Source organism: Podarcis gaigeae (genome assembly GCF_964106915.1).
Source record: "Podarcis gaigeae genome assembly, chromosome: 1".
Classification (NCBI taxonomy): Eukaryota; Metazoa; Chordata; class Lepidosauria; order Squamata; family Lacertidae; genus Podarcis; species Podarcis gaigeae.
The window spans coordinates 85,439,072-85,452,334 of NC_139678.1; the positions used below are offsets into that span (position 1 = coordinate 85,439,072).

The window sequence follows — 13,263 nt, forward strand, 5'->3', positions numbered from 1 at the left end:
TGGCTGGCAACAGGCAGTAGGAAGTATGGTGTAAGCTCCAGGGCATCCCTGGCTCTTAGGCAGAACCTCAGAAATACGCACCAGCTGTAACAACCCAAATAGACATGCCACAGCCCATAAATGAAATGGTGTAGTCTCCACATTTAAGCCTGTAATTAATTTGTCAATAACTCTGTTTGCTATCTATCCATGGACCAGTTCCAAGTAGCAAGATGCCATGGCAAAGATGGCAAGAAGCAGCAATCATTGGTTGATTCATTTGGTTGATTCACCAAAATAGTGATTCAGAAATGTGAAACATAAACTTTTCAAACATAAACTTCATTAAATTCCAAAACTCAAAGCAACTTGGCAGACAATTCACTTGAGAGGTGCCTGCAGATGTCAAAAACCAACCACAGCAGACATCAATCAATTTGCGAAGAATTCTCTAGCTCAGATGTCTGCGTTGTTAGAGAAAGTGCATACATGTGTTTGTGTATTAAATCTGTTTAATAAATTCATGTTGTGAATAATATTGTGTATTTAATTAAATATATTAAGTTTATATTTAAATAGATATATTTAATTAAATTCATTAATTGTGCATATTAAGATAATATTAACTATATTGTGAACACTTTATGATATGGAATTTTAATTCACTGTTTGGCCCCCAGGGTGTGTGTCACTCTTGCAGCCCATTTAGTCTGAGAGGTTAGACCACCCTGATCTAGCCTAAAATAGTCTAAAAAAAAAAAAGACAACCCCCACTAAAAATGCCTCAAACTACCTGGACACAGAGGTGGGAACTGTGTCCCTTGTAATCCATGATGACACTGGTGCTGATAGGTACCTATGACAGTTGCACAACGACCTTAAAACACAATAGCTCTGCTGATTGTAATGGAGTTGCTAGCTAAGAGGTGACTCATATTTCACCGTAACCTCCAACAGTGGTTTGAGAGAGCTTCATTAACATGTGACCCCAAAATTCCAGATGCCCTCAAACTGATGCCAAAGTTTTGTGCTGTTTTGTTCTGCGAACCCCACATTTTGTGCTGCCACCCCCAAACAAGTACCGTAACTGACAAAGCAAATTGGGGTCACAAGTGGATGCCAAAAAATCCAACCTTGTCCAATCAACTCCAAACCAGTACCAAAATCCGGGGGCCACAAGGACACTCCAAAACCCAACCACGTCCAAAACCCTAGTGTGGCCTGTTCTTGAATGTCTTCAGCTTTGCCATTTAAAGAACTACATCTGTGAATGAAGATGCATCACATCTCTGAGGCAGCCCCCACCACAAGGCTGTAGGCCCCAGAGCCAGAGAAATCTTGACCATACTGCATTCTTTCGTCTTGAGGAACACAAGTATCTCCTCCATGGCTGATCAGAAAAGAAAATGGAAACAAACATCACTGTTCCCAACCTTTATTAAACAGCCCATTGCCCTTTGCTAACCTCCATCCTAATGGATCCCATAATTTTCAGTTCTCACTATACTGGTAAGCAAGTAGACTTAGAGGACATGTTTCTGCCTGAGTCTTCTTCAACCATAGTGGAGTCGATTGGTGACTTGTGAAAGTGAAGCTATTCCCTTCGGCATAGGACTGTTTTTTTCTCTGCCTGAGGGGTTGCATTCACTACTGCATTGCCCCCCTCTTCCTTCTGCCCATCCCTCCTTGTTGTCATGACATGTTTCTTGGCAGCCAGCCTCTCCCCACTCAGCAGCTGCCTAGCTCCACCCAGGGTCCATTTTGCACCTACTTCTTCTTATCAGTGTCTTCAGTGTGTTTGTATCAGGCACACGTGGCAACAAGTTCCTCCCAACTTGCCACCAATATATGGGATTTAATTCATGTACATCATGCTGCTAGAACTCAGGGATATGGGATTCATCGTCATCCTCAGTCTGGAACTCATCATGAGACTCGCTATCTGTGTCTTCTGCAGGGGACATATTTCCTGCTCTGTAGCCTTTATTCCTTTGGTTGGGGAACGCATGCCTGATGGTGCGCACCTCATAGATGGGTTCAGAATCGGAGTCATCATGGTAGCCGAACTGAGGTGCGGACCTGTATCTGTTGGGCTCACCATGATGCCCCCCAGCTTCTCTAATGGATGCTCTCTCAGTGGGCACACCTGCAAGAAAGGGCAAGACAGGTTAGACCAGAGGTTTTCAACCTTTTTGAGTCCACGGCTCTCTTAACCAACTACACTGAGTGTTCCCCAGTCTCCTCTCCTGTCCTGTCCTCTGGGCAGCTGCTGCTGCTGCTGTCCCTGGTCTCTGAGTTGCACCCCATCCCAAAGGGAGGTGCCCCCCAGAGGCACCATTTGCCTGCGGAGCCAATACCCAGGGCCACTGGCAGACGAAGGCGAGCGAGGGGGCGGTCCGCCCTGGGTGCCATCCAGGGGGTGCCATCGCAGCCGGCGCCCCCCCAGGGCGCTCGCCACTCACCGCGCACCCCTGGGACGCGCACCATTCACCGTGCACACCCCAGGAGGCGCACCCCATGCCATGCACCCCCCGACAAGCGCCATGCCCCCCACGGGCGGCATGCCACACCCCCTGGGACACGCATCACACCCCCTGGGATGCACGCCAGCCACACCCCCGGATGTACTCCGCTCCCGGTAGTAGCTTCGCCACTGCCCAGGGCTGCTACAATAAACAGCTGTGAAAGCCTATGGCAGGCAGAAATGCGAGAGAGCATCAGAGGAGGAAGGGAAGGGAAGAGGGACAGAGGCCAGTGTTGCCTGTGGCACCCCTGACCATCATCCAAGGCACCCCAGAGTGCCACAGCACACTGGTTGAAAACCACTGGGTTAGATATATCAGTGCCAAACAAGGTCAGTAGGATTGGACATCACATCCATGAAACTGCAAGACTATCTTGTCTGTGTCTCTCTGCATAGCTTAAATCTGCTTTCCATAACATGGTGGCTGTGAGCACTGGGGCACCCACAGATACATCTGCCCCACGCGGGACCTGAGGCTTTCTTTAAAAGTCTCATTCTCTACTTCTGAACCTTACCATTAACAAGAACAGATTTAAGCTCTCCATCTTCTTCAACTTCTACTCGCTCCTGTCCATCCTCAACAATCCTGGGAAGGAGAGAAATGCTTAATAAGTTATTCTGCCAGCAGAGGAGAAAGCCAAACTCCTTCTGGGTTAATCAAATCCAACTGGCCTCCCAAACCAGGGATGAGAAATGGTACCCTCCAGATGATGCTGAACTGCAACCACCAGCAATAACCATTGGCCATGTTGGCTGGGGCTGATGAGGATGGAGTCTAACAACATCTGGCGGGCCACTGATTCTCCATCCCTGCCCTATAAGCTGACAACTGGTTGTAGGAAGAAGTGAACCTTGGTGGGAGAGTCAGCTCCTTTCACATCTAAGAAAGTTTTGTGTGACTAAAAACCTGGCTACATATGTGATGTTACTTTTCCCAAATGCGGCCTAGAAGTAAAATGCCAATAAATGCTGTTATCTTTTATAAGTGTAATTTATAAGTTTATACTATATTTTATGTACCTTTTTAATTATTATTCTTTTATATTAAAATCAATTTCAATGTATGTAACACAGCTCTAAAATAAAAAGATCTGAATGTATGGCTAAATGGGTTGTACAAGAATTATGTATTAAAATGAAACAGGTACATTTTTTTGTGTTTGTATGTCATACACGCACCCACACACACCATAAACATCCTGTCTTCAAGAACAGAAATAAAATCTGAACCTGGGTAGTTAATTAATATTCATATCATTACCTCTCAGAAGTTGTTAAATATATCTCTCACTCTAAAAACAAGCAGTTGCATAGTATTTTTTTTAAAAAAGAAACAATGCACATAATTAATATGGTAATGGTGGTCAAAAGGAAGAATTACAACAGTGAAAAGTCAGATTTGAATTCTGCACTCTCCTAATTCACAGGCTGGGTTTATACAGCCCATAAGTCTGTATTGAGTGCTGGCTCCAGGTTCTGGTGACCCCTTGGGCAAGGGGCCCTCAGTGCGCTTCTCTCCTCACCAAGGCACTGTTGCCCACTTACTTCTCCTCTCTGGGCCCACCCTGATCATTTGTCCACAGCAGAGTTTCCGAAACTTGGCTCTCCAGTTGTTTTTTAACTATAGCTCCCATCATCTCTAGCTAGCAGGAACAGTGGTGGGAATTGTAGTCTAAAAACAGCTGGAGACCCAAGTATGGGAAACCATGGTCAAGAGGAAGCTGCTGTTCCATCTCCTTGCTCCTGTCACAGCATACTTGTAGAGGGGCTAGTGAACAGGCCGCAATAGCAAGGAAGATGAGCAGGCCTCAGTGGCTCCAGAGTCTGGGCAATGGGCCCCCAGAAGGGATGTGGGCCTTGGCAGTAGCCCAATGATATCTACCCTGACACCTGCCCTTGCTATGGCTTGCCCCTTCTCCTCCTCCTGCCACAACCCACAATAGATCTTCTTGTTCTCTTCCCTGAGTGCCAATGCTTGCCAGCATTTTATTTGTCCTATTCAAGAACCTTCAAGAACAGACTGACACATGGATACCTGTCATGTTGCTGTCAAGGCACAGGAACATTTCTAGTGAGGAAACTGGTCACCCTAAGAAAACCATGTGACTTAGTGAGTGAAAGCTGCAATGGTTCAGTCATGGCTGTCCACTGGCCCACCCTCACCTTTTGGTTGTGATCTGTTTGCCGTTGACGAAATTCGTTGATGAAGAGTAGAAGCAGAACCCATTTCCTCCACCAGCACATGCACCAAATGGCATTGCATCTCCTGAAAATCAAGATGGCAACATCAGGCCTCAAGTACTTGAGATGAGAGCCAAGAGATACACAGGTAGGAACACAGTAGATATTTCAGTGGACCTTCAGCTCTCCTGGGCCTGGCTTATGGCGTAGTTTTCCCATCAGGCAGTTTGAGATGGCTTGGGAAACATCCAGGAGAGGAAGAGCCATAGAAAGGGTGAACCTTCCATCCTGGTAACTGCTGCATAGGGACAAGGCCCACTGGTGTTGCTGAGGCCACTAGGCCAAGTGTATGTTCATTTCCTTGAATAAAGAGTCAACTTCCCTGAAAACAGACATCTGATTATTTTAGTGATGACCTGCCTCTGTCTCCAGCCTTGACAGCTGGTTACTTGGAGTGAGATTTTTATTTTGCCTGGTTCTACCATGTGTGTCTTGGCTCTCTCTCTTGAGTCACCTGAAACTATTTCTCCAGAAACACCTCTTATATAGCACTCCTTCTTTCCCTGTGGCAGGTTGTAGGCCAGAGAGATTATGTGAGTTGACAGGCAGGGAGTTAGACCAACTGACTTTTAGGTACCTTCCAGGCCTCTGAGAGGAATCACCACTTACCAAAGAAAGGGTCCCGTCCTCCAAAGAAGTCCCTGAAGACATCATGGGCACTGCGGAAGTGGAACATATAATCAGGGCTCATGTTGGTCCTAGATGATGCCCCAGGTCTACCTGAAAAAGTTAAAAGGAAAGATATGTCAAAGCCAGGTATTCTGGATATTAGATGAGATGATGGGGTATGGGACACAGGGCCTGGAAGTTGTCAAAATAAAAATTCCTTTCCCCGTAGCTAGGTGTCCTGGAACCAGAACGCAAAAGCCCAGAAGGATGAAGATTGTTATAGGGCATTGCTGTATACAACCCCCTTTGAACCACAGCAGATGAGCTCACCATGAGCAAGTACAGTCAGGACAGTATAATTTAATGTTGTGGTGGCAAACTTGTGTCCCTTCAGATGTTGCTGAACTACAACTCCCATAATCCCTGGCCATATTTGCTAGGGGCGATGGTAACTGGAGTCTAACCAGGAGTCTAACCTAAACGGCCTCGGTCCTGTATACCTGAAGGAGCGTCTCCACCCCCATCGTTCAGCCCGGACACTGAGATCCAGCGCCGAGGGCCTTCTGGCGGTTCCCTCATTGCGAGAAGTGAGGCTACAGGGAACCAGACAGAGGGCCTTCTCGGTAGTGGCACCCGCCCTGTGGAACGCCCTCCCATCAGATGTCAAAGAGATAAAGAATTACCTGACATTCAGAAGATATCTTAAGGCAGCCCTAGCCCTGTTCAGGGAAGTTTTTAATATGTAATGCTGTACTGTTTTTAACACTGATTGGGAGCCGCCCAGAGTGGCTGGGGAAACTCAGCCAGATGGGTGGGGTATAAATAATAAATTATTATTATTATTATTATTATTATTATTATTATTATTATTATTATTATTATAACCAAGGGCTACAGGTTACCCACCCCTGGTTTATAGAAACACAAAGTAAGGGTGCAATCCAACCAATGCTAATTTCAATGGGAGAGAATGAATCACATGCTTTGTTCTCCTATTGAAACCAATAGGATTCCAAAATTGTGCCCCAGGTATGTAAGCACTGGGCTTCTGAATAGACCCAATGTTCTGGGTGGAACCAGAGACAAATATATTCAAAGCTGAATCCAGTACTACACTGTACAGATTTGCTCATGGTCATCTAAATTCCAATTCAGAAACTAAAGGAGCAGAACTTACACTGACATTATTTGACATTTGTCCCCAGTACTAAAACGGCAAATGTTTGGGTAAAAATGCCTTATCTATTCTTTACACATTGCACATTCTGGATATCATTCTGTTAATCCTGGGGCCAAATATAAGTGGTAGCTTTTAATTGCCCTGTGACTGACCAATGTCCACCCCAAATGAGACTGTGTAGAGATCTTTCACCCTCACCCTGCAGCAAGTTCTTACCACACTGATAGCTTAATTTTCTCTTTACAAGAATACCAGGTGTAATCTACGTGTTGAGTGAAGTTGTGTGACCATTTCCTCCATTTTTTTTCTTCCTTAACCCAAAGCAATCTGGGACGAACAGCACTTGGAGTGAGAGAGGCTACTTTTCTCTTCTGTTATTTACCAGCTCAAAATCACACACACACATGATACAGACTTCTTTTTGCCATGAGGAAAAAGGCACAAGAACCTTACAGTAATCTCTCCTCAGACACAATCTATCCCAGGTTGCTTTAAAGTGAGTAAATAAATTTATACCATTTTTATCCTACTCTTCCTCCCAAAGGTGCCCAGGGCAGCAAACAACATTAAAAACAATAGTGCTTTTAAAAAAATATAAAACCAAAACATTCTCACAGCTTTCACAGTTACCAACACACAATATCTTTTACAAAGGAAAGAACCATGGAACTAGGTTAAATATGTTGCTTGTGTCATCTTCTGTGGTGGAGAAGATTTTCCCTGGACTGTCTCTCACTTACCTCTTCCCAGTAGCCCATCCTTACCCCAACGGTCATAGATGTCACGTTTGTTCTCTGAAAGGGAGAAAGAATAAGAAGTCAACCATCCCGCCATCCGATCTCAGAGACAGTGGTTTCTAACAGCAGTCTGGCATGTTATGCTGGATCTTGAATAACAGGTGCATCACCTGGAAGTGGAAACCACTGTAGGCACATCTAGGCTGTCAGCATTTCACAGGAGGTATTCAAGCACATACCAGAACTTTAGGTTTGTGTGATTAAAAAAGATGAAAGGGCTCTATCGCTCTACCAGCACAACAAATCCACTTGAGAAAAACCAGGACTTTTTGCAGTTAGGAAAGTGATGGGGAATTGCATTGAAAAGCATGAGATGAACAAAGGATGATTGGACAGGTGTATCAAATGATGAATGGGCAGAATTGTCGTATAACTGTTCCATAAACAAATTGGAACAAATGCTCAATAAAGACCAGACATAGTCTAACCACTGTGTAAGCTTTGTGCAAGCGAATCTGGATGGATGCTCAATAAATAGTCCATTTGGAGGACCCCTGCTTCTGCCAGTGTTCTTCCCACGATAGCATATAGTTTGAAACTTGAAAATGCATCTTTGCCACAAAATAGCCAGGACAGATTAACCAAGGCAAAATAGATTATGCCACTAGGTAATGGTATATTGAACAGGGTGGCCAGGCTATAGAGAGTGTGATAACCATCCATCACCTGAGCCCAGAGGATTTTAGCATCAACTGTGAGGATATTCAATGCAGCAATCAGGGCCTTGGTGAATTATTGACACTTTAAGGTACGGGTGGTCAATACCAGCTTCCCTGAAATGAACAAGAGATACTAGCAGAGTCAGATTAAATGGTGGAATTAGTTACAATCAACCTTTTACTGCAGAGAAGACATTTTCAGCCAGCAGTGTGTCACGTCTCTAAGAGAGGCCAATAAAGAAGGGGGGCACACTGCTCACATACAGTTTCCGAAAGCTCTGAAGGCCACTTCAGGCACACACCCTTCACAGGTAAGGGGGAAACAACGGCCACCACAACATGAAATGCATGAAATCACACTAATTCCTTGGGGGGGGGTGCCTGTGCATTGTATAAGGTAGCATTAAGGACCTACATGAATGTGCCAAGGATAATGAGTGAGGGAAGGCCTATAGTTATTTGGGTCTGCCTGTCTGTGTTAGCATTTTGCATGTAACAGGTGCCAGAATATACTGCAAACCTTTGGTACAGTTTGCACATCTTTTGAGCCTTTTTGAGTCCTTTTCTTCCAGGTCTCTCCTTTAAATGATGCACTGAGGGCTTATCTACACTTACCTTTCCTCTGGTCTTTCCAGGCACGATCCATGCTTTAAAGCTCCGTGTTTGAGCACCCTCTCCCCCCTTTTTTTGTTGTTGCTCTGAATCTACTCTTTAAAGCTCCATCAGAGCAAACAGCAATCTGCTTAAAACCTGAATTGACGTTTGCTCCAACTGAGTGCTAAAGAGCAGGTTTTTGTGAGGAAAACTCTGGGGCCGGCCAAAAAGCCCCCACAAATTGCTACACTTAGTCCCCAGTAGCTGCAGCAGTGTGCCAAGTGGTTTTGCTTTCCCGTTTTGCCTCCAAGTGATCAAATGAATTTGCTTGGATTTCTTGTTTTAAGCAAAATCCCAATCCTTGCTCTACCACATATTTGCATAGGAAACATGCAACTGATCAGGCGGAGGAAAAGTGCTGCACAAGAGGCAGTGATGAGAGAGGGTTGGTGAGAGGTTGAATACTTACTGTCTGAAAGTACTTGATAGGCTTCTGAAATCTCCTTGAATCTCTGTTCTGCAAATTGCTTGTTTTCTGTGTTTTTATCTGGGTGCCACTTTAGAGCTTTCTTCCTGTATCTTTATGGTCCCCCAGAAAACACAATGGATGATAAAAGTCAGTATCCCTGTGACCATTTCTACAACTACAGATTTGTGTATGGTTAGCCATATTTTTCCTGACATCAGGGCGAGGAAGGGAACAGACTCCTGTCCCTAGTCTCCATTTCTTTCAGATGCAAAAAAGACTCAGACTTTCCCTCAGCAAGCTTCTCATTACTTCATGGCATGCACTATGGCCATCCAAACCATACTGGTCTGTCTCAGCTTATGTGAGGGAGTCTTCTATGAAACTTCCGTATAGATGGCACCACACACCAGGGCGAATTGCCCACATGACATCACAATTGTCTCAGAATTGTTGTGGGGAAAGAGACACCTTTTCGCACCTATGCTAAGACTTCCTACAGGTATTCAAATTCTGGTGTGTCAAGAAATGACAAAAAAAGTCAGCTATCCCAGTCCAACATCACCACAGATTCTGTGGGACGATCAGCTGAAAGAGTTCAACTCTCAGGAACTCTTGACACGGATCTTGGTGGCTGCCAGAACTTAATTGCCCCCCAAATGGAAAACCTTAAGGGTCTTGTGTTAGCTAGGGTGGGAAACCCTCATAAATTATATGTTGGCAAATGCTTGGAGGATCCTGAAAAAATTATGTGCTGTTTGACGGAATTTTATTATATATACAGTGGTACCTCGGGTTACATACGCTTCAGGTTACATACACTTCAGGTTACAGACTCCGCTAACCCAGAAATATTACCTCAGGTTAAGAACTTTGCTTCAGGATGAGAACAGAAATCGTGCTCTGGTGGTGCGGCAGCAGCGGGAGGCCCCATTAGCTAAAGTGGTGCTTCAGGTTAAGAACAGTTTCAGGTTAAGAACGGACCTCCGGAACGAATTAAGTACTTAACCTGAGGTACCATTGTACAACAAATACAGACACACTAAAAAACCCCAAAAACCTGCCCTCAGCAAGCCTCTCATACAAGAGGAGTCAGGCAACCAGCCCGATTATCAGACAGTGAGGCAACCTACTAATATAACAGTCCAGCAGTAGATTCTGTAGTACAAGGGTGGCAAAATATGAATATTCAGTGGTATTATTCTTTCTTGTGGTAATATATTAAGAAGCATGGTTTCCAAATGCATGTCTGGGCTAAAGAATTCAGCAGAGTGAAGCAGCTGCTTCATGTAGAAAATTCTGGCTGGGATGGGATGAAGAGTGGTGGCAAGGTTTTGGAGGACTAAGGTGTGCCAGGAACTGAACCCTGGCATAAGGTTTGAGCCCTGACATTGGAATAGGTTCTGAGTCTAAACCCTAGTGAGCCTTGTATCAAATTTTCATGGTGAGAGATAGAACCAGGGTACTAGTGCTATTGCCTAATTAAAGGAACCCTCATCCTATTCAGGTGAGGTACGTGAACATTGCAGTAGGCATCCTTTTAGAAAAGGCCCATTATCCTTTGTGTAAGAGAATCCCAGAACAATGGAATCTGGTCATCCAGTCCAACCTCCTGCTTAGTAAAGGATTTGCAATGCAGGAAGGAGAATCTTTCTTTCATGGAGGTTGAAATTTACAGTGTGTTGTTGTTTTTTTAAGTTGTGTTTTTTTAAAAAAATCTACTTTTTGGGGGGGGGGGACTGCTGCTTGATTTAGCAGGGCATCGTTTTCACCGATCATTTTTTATTGCTGCTGCTGTTGATTTGCTCTAGCTGATTAATCAGTTAAATGTTGCAACCTCCCCTAGACTATGCCTAAATAGATGTCTGATCTCTAGAATAAAAAATAACCGGCACCTAGAGCCCAACCATCTCTTCCTTCCTTGACACCAAAAGTATAGCAAGAGATGAAAGGTAATTTAATAACTACCCTCCAGACCCCATATTGGCTGAGAGCCTGAGACAGCAACATTTCTCTTAAGAACATGGAAGGTGGTAATGGGGTGGACATGGGGAAGAGGCACTTACGCTTTTTTAATGTCATCCAAGGAAGCATTCCGGGGGAGACCCAGAGCTTCATAGTACTCGACCATGGTGGATTGATGTTTCCAGCAGAACCAGTGAGCAGGATGTAAACACAGAAAAAGCAGCCAGGTGTTGATTATTGTCTCTGGGTGTCAACCAATGTCTTTGGGTTCTCAACTGAGGTTAGAGGTGGTCATGGCCATCCACCCGGCTGGGTAACCCCAGGCGGGGTAGCAAAAGGCAGTGGTATGGACAGTTGACCCTACGGCACATGGAAGAGAACTTATACCAGCGGGATGTACATTAGCATCTCCCAAATCACAAAGAAAAGGCAGTTGTGGAGGAAGGAGAGCTACGTACTTTTATACATTTTTGTCATTTTCCTTGACTCTTATAAAGCCATACTGCCTTTATATAAACTGAAGATAGTAGGAAAACTACAAGCTTTAGAGTTTTTAGCTGTTCAACTCTAGTTTGTCTCTCCTTCCCCCCCCCCCTTAGTTTGTGTTATCTTGGTAGTCTTACCTCCATAGACCTAAATGTGTAGTAAAATGCCAGTAACTATGTAGGCAAGGGCCACAGCTCAGTGGTACAGCCTGTGCTTTTCACGTGGAAAGTTCAATCCCAGGCATCTCCAGGTAGGCCTGAGAATGTCCGCTTTCTGAAACCCTGTTGTGTTGCTGCCAGTCAGTGTACACAACAGGGAGCTAGATGGACTATTGGTCTGACTCAGTAAAAGGCAGTTTCCTATGTCCCCAGAGGTTTTGCTCCTGTGTGAAAGCTGGTTGATCTATTCCCGTTAGTGTAATTATCACCCGTTTCAGAAAATGCCATTGCCATGAACTATAAGTGGCTGACACTGTGAAAAGTTTAACCTGGAGCAGGGAAGGGGGAACCTGGAGCCCTTTAGATGCTGGACTCCAGGGCTATCAGCTGTCATCAGCATGGTCAAACAGTTAGGGATGATGGGAGTTGAAGGCATACAATATCTGAAGTGCCACACAGGTTCTCCACCCCAGTTCTAGAATTTAGAGATGTATGTGTGGTTCTAACTGGTACAACTAACTATGTAAGCTGAAACAGGAAAAAAACTGCCAGGCTGCATGAGAACCTCATAGCCCCATGTGAGTTGTCTTTGCAAAGGAACAGTATCAAGGGCCCCAGAAGAATGGAAAGACCTCCGCTCTTGGCAAGTGTAAAAGAACATTCTTTGTTTAAGGACAGCGTCACCGCTCCACTACCAGTTTCCTTCTTCTCACAGTGACCTACCCACTGTAAATCCCCACCCCATTCGCAACATGACCAGGCCTACCTTATTGTGAAAGGATGAACTGTCCTGGCTGCATGGTGGGCACAGTTCTAAGGTCTTGCAGGTGTCCGTTCACACCTGCACAGGCCCAGTTGCTGCCAGATAGGAAGGGACAGGGAAAGGAACTCTGCAGCAGCCTAGCATCCAATTCCGTTGCTGATTAACAGCAGCAGCCAATGGGATGCTCCAGCCAATTATGATGTCATCTCTTTGTATTTTTCACTTGGGAAATTATAAAATTAACCACACATGGGACAGAGGAGGAAGAAAGAGAAGGATGCCTTTGGTCCATGTTGCTGATCTTGCATAATTATGATATCCATAATTATGAACTGCTATATCCATAATTCTTATTCCCCCCCCCCACTCATGCCTGAAAGGCACTGGCAGGCAACAGAAGTACTTCCAAGATGATGCTAGTCATGAGGACCGAAGCAAAGCTTCCTAGAGTGGGTGCTTCTGCATAACAGTAGGAGAACATGGTGCTACTCCCTTGCCAATTTCTCTAGGAAACATCTGTACAATCCACCTGCTACGTGTCATCATGAATTTCAACACTGCCACCCCATTGTCACCCTCCATTAGGGTTGTTGGGTTCCAATTTCAAGTTTCAGAGAATTAGATGTCTTCTGGGGCATCCAGAAAGAGAACCTTCGCTTTAATAAAAGCAGGAGGGGAGATGGTGGTTCAAATCAGAGCGATGACTATGATGGGAGAGTGGAGCGTAATCTTCCCTGCCTGCAATCTTTTTCAATGAAAGTAGTGACATAGGCAGCTGCACACCCAGCTGCTATTTGCTCCAATCAGGGAAACATATAGGTGCTATACCAGGTGGCAGGGGT

At 44.9% G+C, this 13,263-nt stretch overlaps 1 protein-coding gene across 1 annotated transcript; it reads right to left on the minus strand.

The window, feature by feature from the left end:
• Positions 1 to 1,398: 1,398 nt before the first annotated feature.
• Positions 1,399 to 12,566, minus strand: LOC310839788 (dnaJ homolog subfamily B member 6-like). Its single transcript, XM_083728712.1, has 8 exons — positions 12,425 to 12,566; positions 11,116 to 11,374; positions 9,053 to 9,162; positions 7,274 to 7,327; positions 5,354 to 5,464; positions 4,667 to 4,769; positions 3,019 to 3,089; positions 1,399 to 2,125 (listed from the first exon to the last, which is right to left on the minus strand). Exons 2-8 carry the CDS (start codon positions 11,178 to 11,180, stop codon positions 1,857 to 1,859), a joined length of 783 nt encoding a protein of 260 aa, XP_083584838.1. The 5' UTR covers positions 11,181 to 11,374; positions 12,425 to 12,566; the 3' UTR covers positions 1,399 to 1,856.
• Positions 12,567 to 13,263: the final 697 nt, after the last annotated feature.